The 23,838-nt window shown below is 29.1% G+C and overlaps 2 protein-coding genes across 2 annotated transcripts in view; both read left to right on the forward strand.

Moving 5' to 3' along the window:
• The first annotated feature begins 2,320 nt into the window (after positions 1–2,320).
• Positions 2,321–23,838, forward strand: part of LOC145754934 (dynein beta chain, ciliary-like) — a 45,088-nt gene continuing 23,570 nt past the window's right edge. The window contains exons 1-35 of the mRNA XM_082571111.1: positions 2,321–2,456; positions 3,640–3,783; positions 3,990–4,184; positions 13,394–13,588; positions 13,704–14,161; positions 14,459–14,632; positions 14,807–14,922; positions 15,036–15,247; positions 15,371–15,604; positions 15,915–16,082; positions 16,285–16,401; positions 16,663–16,773; positions 16,940–17,082; positions 17,169–17,237; positions 17,351–17,477; positions 17,610–17,756; positions 17,936–18,047; positions 18,234–18,340; positions 18,534–18,671; positions 18,924–19,059; positions 19,163–19,305; positions 19,594–19,754; positions 19,998–20,199; positions 20,405–20,520; positions 20,675–20,801; positions 20,951–21,082; positions 21,171–21,286; positions 21,450–21,549; positions 21,641–21,721; positions 21,795–21,930; positions 22,076–22,287; positions 22,484–22,654; positions 22,939–23,100; positions 23,307–23,461; positions 23,627–23,753. Coding sequence (XP_082427237.1) covers positions 2,403–2,456; positions 3,640–3,783; positions 3,990–4,184; positions 13,394–13,588; positions 13,704–14,161; positions 14,459–14,632; positions 14,807–14,922; positions 15,036–15,247; positions 15,371–15,604; positions 15,915–16,082; positions 16,285–16,401; positions 16,663–16,773; positions 16,940–17,082; positions 17,169–17,237; positions 17,351–17,477; positions 17,610–17,756; positions 17,936–18,047; positions 18,234–18,340; positions 18,534–18,671; positions 18,924–19,059; positions 19,163–19,305; positions 19,594–19,754; positions 19,998–20,199; positions 20,405–20,520; positions 20,675–20,801; positions 20,951–21,082; positions 21,171–21,286; positions 21,450–21,549; positions 21,641–21,721; positions 21,795–21,930; positions 22,076–22,287; positions 22,484–22,654; positions 22,939–23,100; positions 23,307–23,461; positions 23,627–23,753 — 5,298 coding nt within the window. The 5' untranslated portion in view covers positions 2,321–2,402. The remainder of the gene's footprint in view (positions 2,457–3,639; positions 3,784–3,989; positions 4,185–13,393; positions 13,589–13,703; positions 14,162–14,458; positions 14,633–14,806; positions 14,923–15,035; positions 15,248–15,370; positions 15,605–15,914; positions 16,083–16,284; positions 16,402–16,662; positions 16,774–16,939; positions 17,083–17,168; positions 17,238–17,350; positions 17,478–17,609; positions 17,757–17,935; positions 18,048–18,233; positions 18,341–18,533; positions 18,672–18,923; positions 19,060–19,162; positions 19,306–19,593; positions 19,755–19,997; positions 20,200–20,404; positions 20,521–20,674; positions 20,802–20,950; positions 21,083–21,170; positions 21,287–21,449; positions 21,550–21,640; positions 21,722–21,794; positions 21,931–22,075; positions 22,288–22,483; positions 22,655–22,938; positions 23,101–23,306; positions 23,462–23,626; positions 23,754–23,838) is intronic.
• LOC145754944 (uncharacterized) lies at positions 5,776–11,080 on the forward strand. Its single transcript, XM_082571121.1, has 13 exons — positions 5,776–6,165; positions 6,358–6,454; positions 6,838–6,981; positions 7,474–7,655; positions 7,794–7,992; positions 8,251–8,320; positions 8,419–8,510; positions 8,891–9,123; positions 9,498–9,643; positions 9,766–9,873; positions 10,104–10,309; positions 10,686–10,736; positions 10,872–11,080. The coding sequence occupies exons 1-13, from the start codon at positions 6,083–6,085 to the stop codon at positions 10,986–10,988; spliced, it is 1,728 nt and encodes a 575-aa protein (XP_082427247.1). The 5' UTR covers positions 5,776–6,082; the 3' UTR covers positions 10,989–11,080.

The following is a 23,838-nucleotide window of genomic DNA, read 5'->3' on the forward strand; positions in this document are numbered from 1 at the left end:
AATATCTTCAATTTTTAGGTTTAATTCATGCTGCAACATTTTTATTTAAATTAAGATTTAGTAGTTTATCTTTAACGCCACCATATTTTAAAATATGAAATTTACTTTGAGCAAAACAAGAGACTCGTCCATATATTCAGTAATCATCATTAAATTAATTTCCTTTGAAAGGTTTGCAATTGCAATTTTAATTGCGTTGTCGTCATTTAGCAATGGATCTATTCCCAAATCAAAAGCTTGTGGGTTTTTGCTTCTGTAAAAAAATAGTTTATTTGTTAACAGTTTGTTATTTTGATATGGGTTGGGATGTGTTATAACAGATTTAAACATATTTTTAGGGTAAGTCTATAACCTGAAAAACCAGGGAATGGAATTGTTTAAATTGTGTTTAGTTCGATGAAAATATTCCATTAATCCAATGATTTCACCATTAGCAATATAATAGTAAGGATAAGGCCTACAGTTTTTCAGAACCAAATTTCTTATATTGACACTTTTTCTTCGATTATAGAAATGCCAAAATGAGGACTGAAATTGACTCTATGGTCTTCTTAGTATTGAAATATATCTGCAATTTAAATTTTAAAAGACTTTATTAAAAGAATAATAATAACCTATCGTGTATGTAAAAATTATATAGTTGATTTGCCAAAACCTAAAAAAGGTTTATTTTAATTACTCGTATTAAGGGTAAAGCCTATTATTTGGCTTGCATCGTAACTTACCTTTTTCACAAAAGTTTGTATTAAAAAGCAGATATGGTTAAACCTAAAGGTTACACACGCTTATTTTTTAAGTTTTAAAAATTATCTTTAGGCAAAAAAAGACCTACACGGTGTTCGGAACCATAATTTTGTCCAAAACATGTCTGTCATATCGAAAATGATCATTTATAGCTTCAACGATTTTGCTGGTTGGCAAAGATGAATTTTTCAATATAAATTCTTCTTTAATCAATCCCGGGTAAGTTCGAATTAATCTCTACAAAAACATAGTGATAATAACATGACATTTATGTTTACAATTAATAAAATATCCACTTTTTAGTACCTTGACTTGCATTCCTGTTCGTTCAATATATTTTTCGGTAATATCTTTAACCGTCGAGCCTCCGGTTTTGTGAGTTTTAATAAAAACAAACGGAACTTTGAACATACCGTTTCTCTTCGGGACAATAGCCTTTTTTGTAGAAATAGTAATGCATTTCCAAAATAAAACTAAAAAACTAACCATAGTAACCAATATTGTTGTTACTATAAAAAAAACTAGTCGTCGAATTCTTGTTTTCAAAGCACGTCTTAATAAATTTACCATATTAGCTTAATAAAATAAAAGAACAATACTAAAATGACTAGCAGCCTGTTATTGCCGCATATGTACGAAAAAGGAAGCAGTATTCAACAAGTCGGTACTAGGAAATTCTTTGAGCATTGAAACTTTTGTTAGGTTTGGTTAATACTTAATAAAACTGTTACGCCAAATAATAAATGTCAAAGCAATGAATGTGTTTAATTTATTATTTTTGTGTGAAGTGTGGAATTATTTAATTATATAAGATGCTCAAGTAAAAGTAATTGTAAATGTACTTGGTGCTAGATTATAAAAAGTTACTAATAAAAAAAATTAGGTGTTACGTCCTCTGTATAGCTCGTATCGACTTTATGCCACAACATAGTCTTTTTTGTATATATCTTTATCCTCGATGTGGAAAGGTCGAATGCGCGACCTGAACATAGAATACACATGTAACCCCTACCCAGTCTCGAGTTGCTTGTGACAATTTAAAATATTATAGATTATAATTTTCCGATTATTATACTGCTGATTAAGTGCCCGTTCAGCAGGAATTCATACCGTTTATAGCGCCCTACTCAAGGGCGCTACAGCATGAGAGCAGTGGAAATTAAACGCACGACCTCGTGTGGTGTAGCAAAGTGATTTTACCACTACGTCACTTGTTACTTCGACCCAGCCCCGAGTTGCATTTGGTATATTAATATTTATTTTTTTTAAAATAATCAATTTAATTGTTTATTATTACCCGTTTATTATTTTGCCGTTGGTTTTTGCTTTATAATAATGTGTGCCTTTTATAAAAATTTGCAGTGGGTTCCTGCGACTAAAAAATTTGCGACAATCAAACCATTAACATTAATATGTAAAGTAAAGTCTTTTAAAATATATGATTTCACAAACTTTACGTTTGCAGACTATATCAACACATGTCTTTTAATATTTTTTTTACTTAAATTAAAACTAATTCATGCATGACATATTTTTCTTACTTAGGGAATTTTTTTTTATTTTTGTCTGATTGTTAAAATATTGGAAAAAGGATTCATTGTAACTGCCAGACTGCATTTATATATTACTACATTTGTATATGGAACTAAATAACAAAAATGGCACGTGACCATATTAGCTTATTAGTGGAAAAATATTGTAACTCAGCCGAGGTAAGTCGTAGTTAATTTGCGTGTTTGTTGACATCTTAACTTTGCCTCTAAACAACTTATATCTGTATATCGTATTTATTATTTACTTTTATCAATGTGCGAAAAACCAAAAAAAAAAAAAACTTAACTCGCAAAAAACTTGTCTGCTTGTTGACAGGGGGACCAGAAGCTTCGGCCGTGAGAAGCTTTGGCCAGAAGGTTAGGCCTGCAAAAAACGCGGGGGGACGGTGACGAAATTGGAATATTTATTTTTTTAAAGATTTTTTTCTCAAAACCTTATTTTTAAAATGAATTAAAGTTTATGTTTATTATTTTGCCCAAACAACATAAAATGTTATCAAGTTTTTTCAATAAACAGCCTCAAATTTAAAATACAATTCATTATTTACCCCCGGATTCAAACTTTAGTTTAGTATTTACCCCTAGATTCAATCTTTAGTTTATTAATTAACACTAGCTATAAACTTTAGTTTATTAATAACCAATAGTTTTAAACTTTGGTTTATAATTTAAAATAGACTAAAAATTCAGCTTATACCAGTTTTACTTTTTAAATTTGGTGCCAAATAGCAAACCGAAAAAATCATTAAAACTAAAAACAAACAAAAAATCCTAAATTTGTTTTATATAAACCAAAATTTAATTTAAAAAAAATTCAATTACTTAACAAAAAACAAACTTTATTTACAAAAAACAACTTTGATTTAAAAAAACCTAAAACTTAAAATTAATTAAAAAAAACAAAATCAAATTTACAAATACCAAAATTTGATTTATTAAAAACAATTTTTACATGTTGAAAACTAATAACCTAGGGCAAAATCTTTTCTGTTTTAAATTTAGTTTTTGATATATTGATCATTAAAGGAACGGTTAAACTAAGATAAATCTTAAGTGTCAAAACCACCTAAAATTTCTTTATAGATTGTACTTATTGCAAAATTATATTTTAAATATCGGTAAAATATGGTCTTAAGGGTTGTTGGTTGTCTTGTCATTCCCTCATTTAATTTGTTTTCAGGTTGAGTTGTCTCTAGGTTTTGTCGACTTTCTATGGATAAAACTACTAAATTTACCCCACCAAAAATGTGTAAATGCGTTTATTTTTAAAATGTAATTAAACTTAAGAAAAACCATGTCATAATTTATTAATTGTGTTGTGAATTCTTTTTTTTAAATTTAGTATCACATCAAAAGATCGGAGTTAAGTATTTCAGAAAATATTCAAACTTCAAATTGGAAATCACTTCATACTTCACTTCGGAATACTTATGCTAAGGAATTAATTCAAAATGTTAACTGCGAAAATACAGAACCAGAAAAAAAAGTAGGAAAGGAATTTAATAGAAATACCCATAAGTTAATAATAGGTATAACCTAAAGATAAAAAAAGGAATAAATTTGTTATACAATTTATTTACCTAGAAAAAAAATATGATACTAAAACAGTCTGTAATATGTGAAGTTTAAATTTTTTAATTGTAATAAGGCTATTATTGTGTTTTTATTTATTTATTTATAATCTTTTTATAGAAAATTAGAACCCAGAAAAATATATTTCATATTTTTTGCTCAACGGAAAAAGATTTGAAGCGCATGATTGTTAACTTGTTTCCATATGCAAATGGCTACTCAGTTATGTTACAAGATAGCAATGGACTTTATGTTGAAACCATGCAAATGTCTTATAAGGAATATGAGTTTTTGGATTATATTGATAATGAACAGGTTAAAAATTTAAAACTTGCTTTATTTTTATTTGCAGCTATGGTTTGGCTAATAGAATATAGTCAATATTTAAAACTTTTTCGTTTTATTCAATTTGCCTTTTTTATTACAACTTATCTTAACATAAAATGAACTTTTACGCATAAAAAAAAATTTGATATTTCTTTAAAATACAGATCCCGCCAATGTTAATCAAATTACTTGATAACTGGGAAATAAATCTATTTTATTCTGGTTGTGTGATTGCCGAGATACATGATTACAGAATTGCTGCAGACTTATCTGACTTTGACACCTTTTTTGTTCTTTTGCAACCAACTCAGCAGGTAAAAAAGCCTTTTTTAAAACACAACTGTTTTAATGTGTTCTTTTTCTTAAATGACACTTTAAATTGTTTTCTTTAACTTGATTATAATTGCCACATTAAAAAATAGCACACATGTTTTTATTTTATTAATTTTTTTAGACTTTTCTGGATGATGTAAATGAAATAGCTTCCCGGAGTTCAAATATGTTAACTTGGTCTAACGATGACAAGTATAAACCATGTTTTAGTAACTTTAAATTTTTAATACAAAGTGTGTACAAAATGCTTTTATGTTTTGGCACTCTTGACTATGGCGCTATAAATGGTAATTCCTACTAAGCTCAAAACCATTCAGCTAGGTGATTATCTGGCAATATTTTAAACTGTCAATGGCAACTTACTGTGTCAGGGTAATGAATAAAACCCTCTGTTTAGCCTGTGAAGTCAGCTAAAAATAGGTTTTATTCCAGTTTTTTAATATGATGTGGCCAATTTTTGCTAATGTAATATAAACATATTCTTATATATTAAATTTTTATTGAAGGCTTCTTCTTGAAAGTTATTTGTTGGTTGGTACAAGTGAACCTTTATGTTTGGATCCTTCTCCAACTGTATCATTTGTGAAAAATCTTATGCAATGTAAAAAAAATTCTTTCCAAACTTCACCTTTTAAAAGGTTAGACACTTCTATTAAAATTTAAAAAACAGTTTAGGGTTGTATAGAAAGACTAGAAAAGTCAATTAATATTAATTTTTAAAACAATATTAAAAGTTTTTCTTATTTGATCGATTTAGACATATGAAGCGAAACTGTGCTAATGTACTGCAAAGAAAAGTAGAAAAGAGATTACAAACTGCACCACCAAGTTTGGAGTTACATGATTTTATTCAGAAATATCGCTCAACGAAGAAAAAAGAAAAAGACAATACCACTACTGATATAAGGCTTTCGAAAGACGTAATTGTTAAGAAACTTTTCTATTAAAGAAACGTTACTGATGTTTAAATGTTCCCTTTTTTGTTTAAACAGGTGATAGATTTGTGGCGAAAGACACCCTTAAATCTTGCTTACCCCACCAAAGAAATTGATGTCAGTAATTATTCAAAAGCAATATCTCCGAAACCGCACTCTATTCTTGATTCTGATTTGGTAAAAAAAAATAAAATGGAAATTTTTTTGAAATTTGCCATTGCAGATATTATCATATACATTATCTAGGGTTAACTTTGCCAGTTTTAGATATTATTGAGCAAAGTTCCTAGAATTAACCTATTGAGTGATACGTGATACTAGGCTTAGCATGAGTTCACTCCATTTAAAATGGATTACTGAAAGATACTATGCATAAAAGCTGTGAGGATTTAACCCATGACCTTATGTTGTAAAGCCAAAATTTTCTATTACTTTATGACATCTTGCACAATGCGCACTATTATCTTTAACAGAACCAGTGTTGCTATTAAAATTCCCTTTAGGTTTGTTATTAGCCCCCTTTTCTTATAGCTCGAAATACAGCAAGTTCATCTTAAATCAGATGGTTTAAACAGGGATGTTTATTCACTGATATCTATCTTACAAAGACCATCTGACATGCACTATTTTGGAAAGCTTCAATCTAACAAATACTTTCAACAAGCTTCTATAAGAGATAAAGAATTTGCAAACAGTTGCAGGTATACAGCTGTATCAGAAGTATATGTTTAAGAGTAAAGTTGTTTGTTGTTTATTAAAATAAAGTTAACTTTAGTGTAAAAAACTTTAGTGTAAAAATTTGATATGAAAGTAGACATTGAATTTGCTAGTAACATATATAACCTTTTTTTATTTTAAATAATGTACTTAATTATTTAATTTTATTTGCATAGATTTTCACTTGGTACAGAGAAACAAGCCAATTTGTATATTCTACAATATCAAGAATTATTTGCTGAAGACGGAAGAAGGCCAGCTACTGTTAAAGTTGTAAGTTGAATATCCTATGTAATTACTTTGATTTACAACTGCTAATTATTGTAGGCAGTATTTAAAAGTTTTTTTTTAAACAAATTGCCATATGGAATATCGACTTGCAAATATATTGTAATACCAACTAATGGCAATTTTAACGATAAAATTGAAAGATTTATTGTGGCATAATTAATACAGAGTTGTGTTTTTTAATGTGAGTTTGGGACCATGCGACCCTTTTTCTTTTTTGTGTAACTTTTTAGTGTAACTCTTCGTATTTTTGTGTTTTGTTATAAACCAAGAAGCATGCTTTTCCGTGTGCTTTTACATTAACCCTATTTGCTACAGAAACCAACATTTTTTGACAAACCTAACTTTTAAATATTTTTTTTATTTAGAATCGGCCCTTACAGCCTACTTCAACAAAATATCAGATTCCCTTACTACAACAACCTTGGCAACTTGAACAAGAACAATCTTTGTATTCAGTTGGATCAGTTAATAACATTCCAGTAAAACATTGGTCAAAGTTAAAAGTTAATGTAAGTAAAAACAAAAATATAATTTAGATATCAATATTTTTTTTTAAAATATGACCATTTTAATTTTTAATAAATATTTACATACTTTTGTATTGAATTTAATTTAAATTTTTTTTACTTTTGAAAAGTGGCCTGGATTTTTAAGCTTGCCGGTTAATGATATTCTTTTTTTTTTTTTTGTATATATCTTTATCCTCGATGTGGGAAGGTCGAATGCGCGACCTAAACATGGAGTATTATCAGTTACTTCGACCCAGTCTTGAGTTGCCCTTAGCAAATTGAGATATTATATAGATTATAATTGCCTGGTAATTATGCTGCTGATTAAGTGCTGGCTCAGCAGGAATTCATACCGTTTATAGCATTTTACTCAAGAGCGCTACAGCATGAGGACAGCGAGATCAAACCCACGACCTCAAGCTGGTGTAGCGAGTGTTCTTACCACTACACCACGCTACCGGTTAAAAAAAAAACTAAAAATTGTCTTTTTAGCAAGAGAACATAGTTGCCCTACAATTGCAACAAACTATTACGACGTTGCAACAACAACAACAACAACAACAAGTAAAACAACAGCAACAAGCGCAGCAACAACAGCAACAGTCTGTCAATTCACATCATTCCAGTACAACTCCCACTTTAAATGCTATCACTTTGCAACCTACATCTCAAAGGCATGCAAACAATAAAAAAATAAAAACTCTTAAAAGAAGTTTTTTTTATGTTTAATTAGTAAAGTAATATAATTTTGTTGTTTATCTAGGTAATTTAAGCTAACAAAATAGTTTTTTATTATTTTTATCTTATTTTAGTTCTAGCGCCTTCACATTCCCAATACCCCAACAATTGTCCCAACGACAAGGGTCTGTGCCCCCACCATCCCCACAATTGTTGCAGAGCATACAACCCATGCAGGCAGGTAGAATATTGCAACAAAGACTCTCTTCAACTGATGCCGACACTTTAAGTTTAATCTCGAATCAAGATGGAAGTTTATATCATTTATCTGAGGTAAAATGTTTTATTAAAGATTTAATTAGAATATTTCAGGAAGATTTTATTATTTTTGTAGTCATTTAGTTGGCAAGTGTATAGGTTTTTGCATTGATTATTGATGTATTATAAGAGATACTAATAATTTTTTTCACCTGTATATGGTTTGCTATAGGTAGCCTTATTTGTACAGTTTATAATTTGTTTACATTTTAGTTTAGTTCCTAGTCTTGTATTTTTATTCAAATATAGTTTTGAAAGTTTTTTTTGTTTCAGTCAGCAAATATTCAATTAAGTGGTAGGCGGTCTCGCCAAGGATCTCATATTTTTACTTTATCACAACCTGGTTAGTAATTTATTAATATGCTGTGATTATTATAATTAAAATATATAAAATTAAATGTCATTTTTACTTTGTATTTTGTTTTAACTCAAATAATTTAGGTAATAATGGAAACCCATCTATAAGCCCTCGTGTTACTCCTGTACCCCAAGATGATGGAACTCACACTATATCCATAATAAATAAAGATGGGGTAAATATCTTGATTTATAATATTTTTTATGTCAAAAACAGTTTTAAATAAATAAATTAATATATTTATTGTTTTAATTTAACATTTAACAAAAGCATGTATAAATGACTTTTGGTGATTTAAATTTAAAGGCATACTACTTTATTGCTTTTCAACTTAAGGTTAATTAATTTGGCTGTAAGTACAATTTATATTTAGTGGAGCTTGGTAAATGATATAAATACTTGTGTATGTCCAATGTAGAGGCCTAGAAAATATCAAAAAATTGGTGTATGTTGTGCCTGGGTAATTTTTTGTGGGCAAATATTAGCTAAGAAAACTCCAGTGAGCAAGCTATTGCCTGGTACATTTTAAAAATTTAATTATAAATGTTTTTTTAGAACTCCAACCAAGACCGGCCTTTAAACATATTGCCCTTAGTTACCTTACCAAACCAACAACAAACTAACATACAAGTTCAACAAAAATCCCATGTTTTATCTAACATGGGCCAAAATATTCGACTTGCCTCACAAAAACAGTCTGGTGGTATGGTAATTAGGATGCCAGTCTCAATTAATAACCCACAGACATCTTCTAACAGGCAAATTACTGCTACATTTAATTTGCTTGGGTAAGTTTTTTAGAATCTTCTTTTTTTATAAAAAAAACTTGTAGGTATAATTGTTGGCATGTAATAAGTCTTTAATTTAATATTTTGACCTACCTAACAGGCAGCATTTTAGTTGTTGGAATATGGTCGCAACTCTTTACTAATAATTGTCTGTGATAATTTATCCAGGCACCTCATGGCAATTTTGTTTATTTTGTAGGCCTGTAAATTGGACATCCATACACACATATAAATATATCTATATATTTTAAGCATATACATAGATGTGCTTTTTTTAAATAGAAAGTGCAATGTTAAAATACAAATTTTTCACTCATAATAAATTACAGAAATAATTTATTTCTGTAAAATCATTTAAATTTGCCCCTATTTAGAAATGGTCGAAATGTTATTCAATCCCAGGGACCAATTCTGGGAAATTTCCAACAAATTCAATTAACATCAGGTGGGCGTGTCACTATTCCAACCAATCAGATTCCAGCTGGAATAGCTATGCAATTGGCTGCAGCTGCTAACCAATGTAAGCGTTTACACATTTTAAATCATAAAACTCCAATTTTTATAAATATTTTTGGAGCAGAAGCGTTAAGTTATTGTTTGAATATTTCCACATCTAAATTTGATTTATTTTTGTATATTTAGTGCCCAATGATAAGTCAGGAAATGGTCATCAACAATTTTCGATTTCCAATGCCGGAATAACTTCCTCAACACCAATAACTATTGTTTCAAACAACAACCAAAATACTGGTTAGTTTTTTATAAAAAAAAAGATTTTTGTGTTATTAGGTATTTATAAGCTCAAATTTATATATGTTTTTATTAAAAACATCTTGTTAAGATTGATTTTTGATTTAAAAAAATATAAAACTATATCAATCTTTTGGTTAACCCTACACCAAAATTGTATAATGTTAATGCAAGTTTTCTAATTCAAATTAACAATATTGAAACAAAATTTTGTTTCAATTATTTTTAAGCTCTCCAAAACAAGCTTATCAGATCACAACAACAACAACAACAAACATCAGTTGTACGCGTTCAACATCAACAATTTAAAAACATCAAACAACAACAAAGCAATATCGGAGCAACTATTACTCTTAACCCAAGCACACAAATTCTAACAACCAATGTCGTAGGAGCACAAGATCAACAACCTTTGCAACTACTACAAGTGGGCTCTGTAAGTCTTGTGTTTGTTATCTATATATAATGTAGCTTATTTGACAATATATATGTATGTATGTCCCATTTGCAGGCCTTTAGAAAAAAATATGCCATTTGTGGTTTGTGTGTGAATTTTCAACATTTATTAGTTGTAAGCAATAATATTATGACTAGCATTTAGTAATATAGTTACACTTAAACCACAAACAGTTTTATTATTAAGTTTTATTTCAAAAGTTTCTGCAGTTTTATTCTATATAACAATTATCATACAAATACTTTATCCAATAAAATTTTTTTCTTTACCCCTTAGTAATTTTCCCATTGGCATTAATTAATATTTTTATAAACTGTCAGGGTTAAAAATGTTGATTAGCTTTTTGTTTATGCAGAAAACCATGCAGCAAGTGCCAATAAGACCACAAATTGTACTTAACACTTCGGTAAGTTTGTTTTTTTAAAAGATAGTACATACTGTTATGTATAATAAATATCATAAAATTAAAAGTATTGTGTTGTTTTTTTTTAGGTATAAAAAATATTTATTTGGTTTAAAATTCTTAATTTTTTTTGTAAAGGTTCCACAACAATTCCAGGAAGTACAAACAGCTAACACATTTCCTTCTACCAGCTCAAGTAAACCAATTGGTCGAAATCGAAAAAGAAAATCAACATCAGATCAACAACCTAAATGATTATTTTATTGGTTGTCTAAATTTCATTTTAATCATGTGCTTTTATTTATGTGTAGCTTTTAGTATATACATTTTTAATAAAATATATAAAATTTAAAACCCTAAGTATTACTTATCCCTGAACAAGAATTGAAATACCAGCTTGCAAAAATACTTTTTATAGTTTTTTTCAATAATTTAAGCGAATTTTTATTTATTGTCTAGTTTTAAATTTGTTGTGATTGACTTTTTACAAAGCTTCAAAGTGGTTTAAAAATTGTCACAGCAGGGCATACAGATTAAAAACGCGACTTGTGAAGATTAAAATTAAACCAAATAAGGTTATTTTTAAAACATATTAAACGTACTAGTTTAAATAGTTTATTTATTAGCTAGAAAGTTTTAATTTGGTATACGTATTTCAATTTACAAAAACTGTTAATTTAAACATTTAGTTACTTTAAATTTTGATGTAGCTGTATTTTTGCTAAACTTAATATCATTTTAAGTAAATATTGTATTAAAAATAAAACATACCCATAACAAAAGGTTAAGCCTCAAAGGTACACATTTCGGTTGACGGCTTAACATTTCTATTATTTTCATAAAATACATTTTGTAGGCTAATGGTAAACCAGTTGTATAACCATCGCCGTTCAATATTAAAAAACAGGACTTATAATAATAATAATATCAAATTGAAAATCATTCAAGTATTTCTAATGATCTAACATGACAATATATTTAATATCTGCGCGTCAAATTGATAAAATGTAGTTGGTTAACCTATAGCTATATTATTAGGTTTTAATTTAAAATATTATGTCCGGTAAAATAGACCACATGTAATTATAGAAAACAAGTAAACTGTAGAAGTTAGAAGTAATTAAAAAAGCAACATTTCTGTAAAACCCAAGGATATGTAAAATGTTTGCTATTTTAGGCAATTGTGTTTTTACAGAAAATTGTATATCTAAAGTGTTTACTTGTTTTTACACGTGACAGTTATTATCCGCGTTGCCACGGTAACCGACGAAAATATAGCTTAAAGCATTGTGTGTGCTATTGCTTTGCTGAGAGCAAAGCTCGACGTAAATCAACAAAAAGAGAGTGCCAAGTGGAAATCATAGTAGTGCAACAATGGTCAAGCAATTGTGCCCATTGACCAAATATCAATCCATTATATTTTTTCTTTCGCTATTGGGCCATAATTTTTTTTCTGTACGTTTGTTATCATAGTGATTTTCTATTTCCCTCAACTGTCTTATTGTTGCCGATTAACATTAGTTAGCACGACAAAAAAAATATAAGAAAGTTTTATATTAAAGCTTGCGTTGAATAGAGATACTACAAACATAGTTAAGCAGTTCAAACTGAAATATTCGCGGGCCTGAAAACTTGTGGACGACCGATTTATTGCGCTGACGTGGATTAATGATTAACTGTAATATAGTTTGCTATGACGACCAGACAGGCCTATTAAACTGAAAAGGATATTTATCTGTTGGAATACGTGTTATAACATGTTTTTAGTTCTTGAAATATGAATATTATTTAAGTAGTATTTTGATAAAATATTGTAGCCTAGAAAGCTGGATTATCTACAGATCTTTAACATATAGTTTGAGTTTATATATCATCAGTTAATACAGACCTTTATATATAGATTTAAACCATAAGCAATATAAGGGAATATCACGACAATATTTAATGTAAATATACTTTGTTTTCGTATACTATAAGTATACATATATTGACTGCTGAGATATAAATAGTTTTTGAGCAAAAAAGGAACATTTTGTAGTTAGTCGTATAAGTACTTGAGTTTTGATTGTGAAATTTGTATCTTTGTTGACTGTAGTGAAATCAATGGTATAAACGTGGCAGCTCTCAAGTACTATCGTTTAATATTAAAATTTAAAATTTATATAGAACCAAAGTATTTTATAAGTGCTACAGGATTTAAGTAATTGAAATCTTAAAGTTTAAGGCAATAGTACGGAATTCTTAAAGTAAGGAAGTGTGTTACTAAACCACTTTTTATATTACCAAAATATATGTCAAGTTTTAAACGTTTATTAGGAGTTTATTTATAACAAACATAAAGGATATTGTGAGTAATGTGGGTTTATTAATTAAATGATTTTAGTTTGTGGATATTATTGTGAATGATCAATAAATTGCAAAATAATTGAATTTTAACATCTTTTGAGATGGCTAACAGGGGCGGGAAACCAAAAGACCTTCACGATAATGAAAGTCACGTAAGAATATTTTAAAGTTAATAAACACTTACTCTTTAAAAAATTATCTATTTTATTATGTTTAATTTTGGCGTTTATTTAAAACTGGGCACAATGAACTTGAAAAACGAGCATTTTTAAACTTATTTTTATTGAACAAACACCTAGTGTTGTTTAATTTAGACGGAATCAGATTTGGGAAATGAAGATCTGTCATACGACGACCCTCGACTTGAATTTATTCAAGATTTCGTGATGACAGCTCTTAAAGTTAAACAAGACAAATGGAATAAGCATATTAATCAAGATGACAACAAAAACAAAATGCGTGCTTTTTTCGAGCAGCTTTCGATACCTCTGGTTATCTATTCAGCCCCGGTATGGTATAGCATACCTTAAAGTAGCCTTTTTTTATTACTATACATATTTTATATTATCTTGCAATTGTATTTTTAATTTTTTAATTGTAAGTTTTAACGAATTAAACATTTAGCTTGCTGGTGAATTATCGATATCACGTGATTTCAGCGAGACTATGAAAAGCAAATCTGTGTATTTCATGCGAAAATACATGGTACCGCTACAAAAAGACAATTTTCGCGATGTCATGGTGGCTGGTGATCTATCCAACACAACATTTAACCAACTATCTTCGTTTGTTCACGAAGTAGCCTTCTCGATACTCGGTAACACAACGAATCACGTTGCCTGGCCTGCCGTTGTCTCTGATGACGTCACACGGCACGTAAGCGCTCTTGTAGGAAGGGTGGACGTGTCCGAGGGATTGGTGAACGGGAAAACGGTTTTGCCAATGCCGGTCGAAAGTCGTAAGTTTTTGGAATCTAGTAACGAAAACGGCGTTCAAGAGAACGGAATTCCTGAAGGTAGAATGAGTTCAGCTTCGGAAAACAGACCTTTGTCAAGTGCCAGTGACGACAGCGCTCAAACCAAGTTCGTATATTTAACCTAACCTTGCTTAATCATGGTTAACATTTATTCGTTGTGATATAAAATAATTGTATTTGCTTAAAAGTGTTTTGTACGCCAGCGCTTTACAATTGACAGAATAAATAATGTTACTAAAATTTGTATAAGGTGTGGTAAATTTTCTACAATTAGATTTATGTTAACCTTGTTTTCTTTGCAAATAGATAATAAAATTTTAAATTTAAAAAAAAATGGAATTGTTATGGATAATATCCTTTTTTATGTCCATAGCTTAAGCTTCTTTTTAAATGTTGTTTACAGGCTTTTTCGTACACACCGGCCAGTTATTCACGCTATTGAATCTGTCGTCATTGAATGGTCACATCAGATTCAACTTGTCGTAAAACAAGACTCTTCAGATTCTCTCTTAGCAGGAGAAAATCCCTGGCCACATTACGAACTCAATTTTTGGAAATCAAAAGCAAAAAATTTAAGGTTGGTGTTGAAAAATACAACTAACAATAACACAAAATTTGTATTGCAACATATGGTCTATAATGATATATGTTAGATTACGCCTTTTTTTTAAAGCTGGTCAAACAGTTGTTTATACTTATTATTAGTTATTACAATAAATTTACAATAATTTTTTTGTAATGATTTTTTTAGGTGCATTGATGAACAACTACAAAATACTAAAGTTTCAAAGATGTCACAACTTTTAAAAAACTCTGGAAGTAGTTACTGGCCAACCTTCAAGAAAATTTTTACTGACGTGCAAAAATGTAAGGAAAAAAACTATTTACCTAATTATTGAAAATTTTAAATTTACTTTAAATACCTATTTGTCTCTTTGATAGTTAAAATGCCATTGCTCTACATTCACATATTTTTATAGCCTTAGCCGAAGCGTCAGATATCACAAAACACTTACAACCAATCAAGGGCTTGATCGAATCTATGGAACAGGGGAATTTCCCGGATTTGCGACCGTCACTTTCAGGCACCATGAGAGTTATTGAACTGGTTTGGGAAAACTCTGAATATTACAGGAGTGCGCCAAGAGTAATTGTGCTTATACAAGAGATAAACAACATGCTGATCGACCAAGTGAGATATTTTACTGTCAGATTAATATAAAAATTTAATTTACTTTTAGAACTTGTTTTTAAACTTTGTGCTTTAAATTGATTAAAATTACTTTTAATTTAAATAAAACTGGACTTTTTGCAGGCAAAAACCTACATTGCTGCAGACGAGATATTTAAAGCAGATATGGAAGATGTGCAAGGTAGATTGGAAATTGCAATCGACGTTTTCCGCCATTTTCGTCAACTCTACAACAAGACAAGGAACTCGATTTCGGTCAAATCACGTGATGGTTCGTTAAGCAAGACTTGGGACTTTCCCGCAAGCATGGTGTTTGCTAGGGCAGACGCTTTCTTAAATAGGATGGTTGATATTAAGGTAAGGATGATTTTAAATTCTATCCAAATATATATTATAAATATTAAGTGATTTAACTCAATGGACATTACCTGTTTGATTGTTCAATTATCTCTGCCTCTGCATATTACGTTAAAAGTCTTTTTGTTGAGCCAAATCTAATTATTAATCAAACTAGGCAAAAATGTCCAAAAATATAAACTACAATCGTTTTGACAAGTAAAATTAGACTTTACAAATGGAATAGTAACTATAGTCATCAAAATGACTTTTTTACTTTACTATTACATTTTTTTAAAGTTTATACATCGTATTAATATATTTTTTTTAGAGTTTGTTTGATACATGTGTGGATATGGGTAAGTTGGAAAAGTTGGATTTCGGTGGAATGAGAGGTCGTGGTTTAAGCGAACAAATTATTACCCTACATCAAGAATTTTTGGACTGCTGGAACGTGTTTAAAGAGAGTACTTATGACAGTCTTGACCAGATGAACGCAGTAAGTAAAGCACTTTGACTTATTTGTAGTTGAAAAATTAAATCATCTGACCTAAACATTGAATGATGATGTGTTTTTAGTATTTATTTCATCTCTGTAAATTGTTTGCTTTTTATAATGTTAAATTCACACTTAGAAACATATTGAGTTTTGTAATATTTTGCTTTTGAACTTGATTAAATTGTCTTTTGTTTGCTTTTAGGATTTTGAACGAGATTTTGTTCAATTTCAATCCAAAATTCAAGAACTTGATTATCGAGTTTCAACTGTTGTTAATCAAGCCTTTAACGACTGTTCTGGTATAGAAAGCATGTTTAAGGTAACACATTTCTGTTCTGCAAAAACAAAAAAAGTTTAGAACCGTTTCTAAACCTAAAGGAGTTAAATCTAAGCTATAGACGTGCTTTTTAGTTAACTTATCACACTGCTGATTACATAATTTAACATTTAAAAAAATGATTAATAAACATTTACCATCAAATAATTATTAAACACCCCTAATAAATATAGTTTAAATAATATAAATATATTACGATTAAAAATAACAAACAATATTAAACCATTTAAACTACTATTTTAGCTATTGGCAATGCTGGGACCGCTACGAAAACGTCCATTAATTCAAAAAGAAACAAGTCAAATGTTTCCCATGGTTTTGGAGGAATTCGAGAAAGAACTAGACAGAACTAAGGTATTGTCTAAAAGTTTTTATTTAATCTCAAAATAATAAGGTCGAAACCTTAAGCAAACCTTTTATAACAACAACTTTAATAACACTGTCCTGATCATTAATTGTATTTGTATTCTATTCTTTGTATTCGTATTCTAATTATTACATGCATTTATTTTCTTTTAAGATTTTGTTTGATGTGTATGTCAACAACGAAAATGTGGCAAGAAGTAAGAACATGCCACCGGTGTCTGGCGCCATCCAGCGAGTAACGCAACTTCGGAAACGGATCGAAAATCCGAAAAATCAATTTCGATTCTACGAGCACCCGTAAGTCAAAAAATTAAAGTTAAATATTAGAAATTAAGTAAAATGAAATATAAGTTTGGTGTGAATAATGTATTTGCCTTGCGCAGGGTTTTAAAGTCGGACAACGCGAAGCGAATTTTCGGGAAGTATGATGAAATGATACAGTTGCTAAAAAGGTAGGAAAAAAACATTATTTCACTATAAATGTTTGATATTTATATTTTTTTTGCTGTGATTAAGAGGGTTAAAAATGTTTATTACAAAAGTTATTATAAATTTATATTAATAGATACGAAGACGGTACTTACTCCGAATGGCAATCCAAAGCCGATGAGATTTGCAATTTTAATCTTGATCAGCCTTTGATAACGAGAGACGACAGAACCACTCTAATTTCTGTAAATTTTAGCCCACAGGTAACTGTTATTTCTAATTTAATTTTTGATTCTTTTTTTATGAGATAACATTTTTTATCCAATACTGATTTACTGGTGAATGTATTACGATTTTTTACTATTTGTAAAAATTTTATATTTTTTTGCTTACAGTTGGCTTCAATTTTGCGCGAAGTAAAATATTTGACGTCACTCGGCATTGATTCTATTCCGCCTAACTCGGCGTCGGTTTACGAGAAAAACGACACCCTGTGGAAATTTCACGCAAATTTGGAGATCACGTGTGTTTTATACAACAAAGTATGTTGCTTAAAATCTTCAATGTTTTATATATACAATATAATTATACACTTTTTTCAAACAAAAAATAAAAAACTATCTCATACGAAAAAATAAGTATTTTATAGTGATAAACTAAAAAATCGCCAAAGAATTGTGTGCTAGAATTTTTTTCAAAGATTTATATTTTTTTTATGTAGATAAAAGAATCAATGCTAGAAGTTGAATACCCATTGATGTCGTCGAATCTTCGTGAAATTGACGAACAACTTAAAGAAGCTGAAGATGGAACCAGAATATGGAGCGGGGATGGTAACATAGGCCTACCTCAAGTTTTTATACTATGTTTTTTGGAAAAGTTTAAACGTATAATAATTAAGAGAATTTAAAGTAAAGTTAGAAATTTTAAAATTTCAAACTACTTGGTTCTGTTAATGTTTAGTATTTTTACTTTATTTCTTTAATTTGACTTAAATTTACAATGAAAATTTTAAAAAGATACATGGGATTACATCAGAAAATGTCGAAACTCGGTTCAAAATCTCGAATCGCGACTTCAAAAAGCGAAAGACAATGTTACAAAGATTAATGAGATTATGGCAGAGGTACGAACAAAAAATAAAAATTGTATTTTAGTTAAACCAATTTTACTTAGATCACTTACTTTGTTATTTAATACGTTGTTAATTTGAATGTCAATTATCGCCTTATAAAAATAGAAATCCATTTAATTAGAGTGAAGTGGTTAATATATTAAATTAAGTAATAAGACTAACAATTTGTTTTGGATTTGTGTAGTGGAGTAAAGTTCCGTTATTCTCGCGAAAAGAAGACAAAAACAACGTTCTACTTCAGCTGGATGATAGAGAGGAAAGATTAGGGAAAAGATATGTAACTATTCACGAAGATGGTTTGGTTATTCGAAAACTCGTGCAGGTTAATAAAAAAAATTAATAAAGTCTATTTAGAACATATGCTTGTTTTTAATTATGGAACAAATTAAATAAAAAAAAATAAATAAAGAGCATTACTTTTGAAGATAAATAACACAACCAATAGACGTGCTATTACAATAGACGTTCTGAAATATTTTTAATGCAAAAGCAATACCTAAAATTACTAGAAACATTTATAAATTTTTTGTAATGCGGAGTAGGCCTTTAAACCTAATTTTATAAATTTTTACAGGAGAATATTGGACATTTTGAGTCCGACCCGGAGTCAGATATATGGCGGAATTACTTGGAATATGTTGACGAAGCAATCGCAGATGGATTTTATAACGCAATCAAATTTTCATTGTTTTACATCGTTTCAAACACAGGTACAAAGATCAACTTACTTATTTTTTATTTAAAGTCAGGTTCAATCAATTATAAATCCTAAATTCTTAGTTATATTCTATTTTAACATTTTTTTTATTATAGACAACAGTCAACATCCGTTGCCATTAATGGAATGTCAACTTATCTTAAATCCGCCAGATGTGGTATTCGAACCTTCCATCGATTTCAATATTACAGATGGATTTTACGATGTGGTGGAATCTGTAGTTACTGATATATACGGGGTAGGATTTTTTTTAATATTTTGAAGATAGTGGTATAATATAAGTTACAATTGAACTTTTGCATTTTTACATTTTAATTTAGATTTATTTTTTTGGTGTTGATAAAATATTATTTTATTAGATGTTTATAAAAAATAGGTGACATCTTATTGTTAAGTAATTTTTTATTAATTTTGCAGCTTTAAATGCTTACAAATTCCCAAAATGCCTTATTTATTTAAGTTAATTAATATCTTAAAAAGCACGTGTTTTTAATATATTAACAACCCACGTTCATCTTCCTTTTAGATGGCTGCGTTAATGGAACGAGTAGCTGATCACTTGGGTCATCCCCACTACCTTCAAGATATGGAAAAAATGTTGGATCTAACTAACATGAGAAGTGAAATTACTGATAGAGCGCAGTCGGTTATTGAAAGTGCGATTGAATATCGAGGAACAATGGATAAGTAAGAGTAGCAACAAAGTTTAAAATTTAATTTTGCGAAAAGTTTTATTTATACTTTTGTATTTAAAGTTTCGTCAGCAAGGTTTGTATGTTCTAAAACTATTTTTAATGCAAATTTATATAAATACTATTTAATTTTGTTATTTTTTTAAATGTTATGGAACTTTTTAGGCTATACTTTTTTAATAAAAAAAAAAAAAAATTTAGAAAAAGATCTTTGCTTCTAAAATTTCACCTTTTTTAGGTACGCTTACTTATGGGTTGATGACCGCAAAGAGTTCATGCGACAGTTTCTGCTCTACAACCACGTGCTTACAGCTGATGAGATTGAAACTCATGCAGAGACTGGAGTTCCGGAATCTCCGCCGACTTTGGAACAGTTCAAACAACAAATTGACTCCTACGAAATGATTTACAATCAAGTTTCGGAACTTAACGACACCAAGGTTGGATTGTTATATTTTGGTATTGCAAAATACAGAGTTTGGCTAAATAGTTTAATTGATAACCAACTTAATTTGAGGTATTTTTGTTGGTATAGTAAAAAGTACAATTTTAAAAACTTGTATTGAAGATATATAAGTTAATTTTCTATACAATCTTTTTTTTAACCTTAAAAATATTATTTAAATAGGTTTATTTGTTATTTAGGTTATTTCTTCGTGGTTTCGAGTAAACATTAAACCTTTTCAACAATATTTACTTAACATCATAAAACGGTGGAGTTTTATGTTTAAGGAATACCTTATGATGCATGTTATTGAAAGGTAACTTACTAAAATACACAACACAAGTTAAAATTTATTATATTTTTTCAAGATCCAACGTGCTTTAAACATAACATATAAAAGCTTATTGAATGATGATTTAAATTTTAATTAACATTTATTGTAAAAAAAAAATTAAACGCGCTTATTTCAGTTTGCAAGAATTGGAAGAGTTTATCGAAATGACAAACTCAGGTTTAGAAGAAAATGTTGTTGAAGGTGATTATGATGCTCTTGTTCGAGTTATGGCAAATCTCGTTGCTGTCAAGGAAAGGGAACAAGTAAGTATTTGTAATACGTGAATTTTGGAAAATTGAGGTTAGACTTTAAATGACATATTTACATGTTTTTATTCTTAAACAAATTAGTGTCACGAGTCATTAAGCTACAATTTAAACTTTTATTTATTTAACATTTCGTTTGTTCATAGTCAACTGATATGATGTTTGAGCCTCTAAAAGAAACCATAGAACTTTTACATTTATACGAACAAGAACTACCTGAAGAAAGTCACAAACAATTAGAGGAACTACCTGAGAAATGGGAAGAGGCAAAGAAACGAGTAAGAAATTGCACATCTTAATTTTGAACTCTGTTTTTGAGTTTGTTTGGAAAAAAAAGTTGTTTTTAAATTAAAAATATATTTTTAGACGACAATTGTTCGGCACAATGTTAGTCCCTTGCAAGCTAATGAGGTTTCACTTATACGAAAGCGCTGTCAACATTTTGATGTCAGTCAACATGAGTTCAGGGAGCATTTCAGAAAGTAAGTTCTGAGACATATATTTTAAGAAAATGTTTGCAAGTTAATTAAATCAGGATTTTAAATTTTTTGGCTTTCTAAATTTAGTTAATCTCAATGCAATAACATTGGAATTTGTAATTTAAATATGATTACTCTAACTATTTATTGGTTGTTTTCTATAAAGGAACGCACCATTCCAGTACTCAGCAGAGCAGCCTTACCTAACCTTAGATAGAATCGAAAAAGAAACACGATCAATGGAAGCAGAAATGAATACCTTGCAGGTTAATTGTATTATTTATTTTTTTTAATATTTAGTTTTTAATAATGTATACATGCTATATATTTATTAATTATTTTGTTCTCTTTATTTAGACATCAGCGGAGTTGTTTGAAGTTAACATGCCCGATTTTAAACAACTGAAAGCTTGTAGAAGAGATCTTAAACTACTTAAGGTATTTTTGGTTACTAAAAATCAGTTGCAAATTTATTCTACTCTAAATTTTTTTGACAATGGTCATTTTTTAGTCGTTATGGGATGTTATTATACTTGTACGAACAAGTTTGGATGATTGGACACTAACCACGTGGAGAGAAGTGAATGTTGAAGATATGGATATGGAACTTAGGAGGTTCTTGAAGGAAATTAGAATATTGGACAAAGGTATGATTAAATAACCTATAGTGTTGTTAAGTAAACACTACTTTTATTGTAATTATGATATTTGATAAAATAATATACATGGTGAAATATCATTTGTTTATTTTAAAAAGAAAATATTAAATTCACAATTTACTTTTGATTTTAGAATGCAGATCATGGGACGCTTACAGTGGTTTAGAATCAATGGTCAAAAATATGATAACATCACTTAGAGCTGTAGTCGAATTACAGAGCCCAGCAATACGAGAACGACATTGGCAACAATTAATGACTGCAACTGGAGTGCGTTTCGAAATGGCAGATGACACTACATTAGCTGATTTGTTAGCTCTCCAGCTCCATCGCGTGGAAGACGAGGTAAATGTATTGTTTTTATGTAACAAATAGGTGTGTGAACATTTTTTAAATAGTTTAATTGTGTAACTATGTAAAATCTTTACTTTAAATTGTTGTAAGTTACTTATATTGTCTTTAAAAATACAAACCAACCTGTTGTTGCTATTTAACAATAGATTGTCGTTTTGGAAATCAATTTTTAAAATCTTGTTTTTAGGTAAGAAATATTGTTGACAAAGCCAAGAAAGAAATGGGGATCGAGAAAGTTCTGGAGGAAATGAGACAAGCGTGGTCGACCGTGGAGTTCAAGTACGAGCGCCATCACGCGACGAACATAAACATATTGGTTTCCGACGAGGAATTAATTGAAACTCTTGAAGATAATCAAGTACGTTAAAATTTATTTAAATTTATTTTATTTGTTCATGTTATTTTTATACATTTTATGACTTATAATATAAGTATTGTTTATCGGATAAGTTACTATCACTATTTTAAAAATATTTTTTCATGAGATTTATTATCTTTGGTTTGATGATGGTTCTGTTTTACAATACTTATCATTTAACTATAATATTTTTACTGTTTGAATTTTTTATAATATTAGTAACAAGTTTTTTTTATTGCTTTAAGTTTTTTTTTTAATTTGACTATTTACTAATACTTAAACAGGTTCAACTTCAAAATATGCTGATGTCAAAATTCGTTGAATATTTCCGTGAAGAGGTGACAATGTGGCAGAAAAATTTGGTCACCGCAGACACAGTTATTCAAGCTTGGCTGGAAGTCCAAAGAACTTGGACCCACTTGGAAAGCATTTTTATCAGATCAGAGGTTTATTTAATATGTTCTTAGATTCAAACTCTTATTTTTATTTCTTTTTTATAATTAATTAAGAAATGAGTTAAGTAGTCATAGTTTTAGTTTATTAACAGTAATAAAAGTATTGGAATACGGTTATAATATATTATACAAGACAGTTAGTTGATAGATATTTTTATAATTTTGAAAAAAAAATTTTAATCGTTTTTACATTTCAGGACATTAGGTCACAACTTGCTGACGACACTTTAAGGTTTGAAAAAATTGATCGCGATCTGAAGGAGTTACTGAGTCAATCAGAACAACAAAAGAACGTTATTGAATCTACGAATCGACCTGGACTTTTAGAAAACCTTGAAGACCTACTAGAAAGGTAAAATTTATTGATTTTTGGTAAATAGCCTATAATGTTTCGCATACCTATTTATGAGTAAGAATTTTGTTATAACTTAATCCACCATTTTTAAAAACATTTGTAAAAAAAATTCACTTTTTATACTTTTATAAGATTTAAGTTATAACTTTATCAATTTTTTAGGCTTTCAGTTTGCGAAAAGTCACTTGCAGAATATTTGGAAAAGAAACGACTTATTTTCCCCCGATTTTATTTTGTTTCATCAGCAGATTTGCTTGATATTCTATCAAAGGGAACACAGCCAAAAGAGGTTTTTTCAAATCTTCTATGTAAAAATCAATATTAAGTCCTAAAATACAAATAAAAATACGGTATTGTTTTGTACTTAAACATTT

This window comes from Corella eumyota, chromosome 1, assembly GCF_963082875.1.
Source record: "Corella eumyota chromosome 1, kaCorEumy4.1, whole genome shotgun sequence".
In the NCBI taxonomy this organism is placed as follows: domain Eukaryota; kingdom Metazoa; phylum Chordata; class Ascidiacea; order Phlebobranchia; family Corellidae; genus Corella; species Corella eumyota.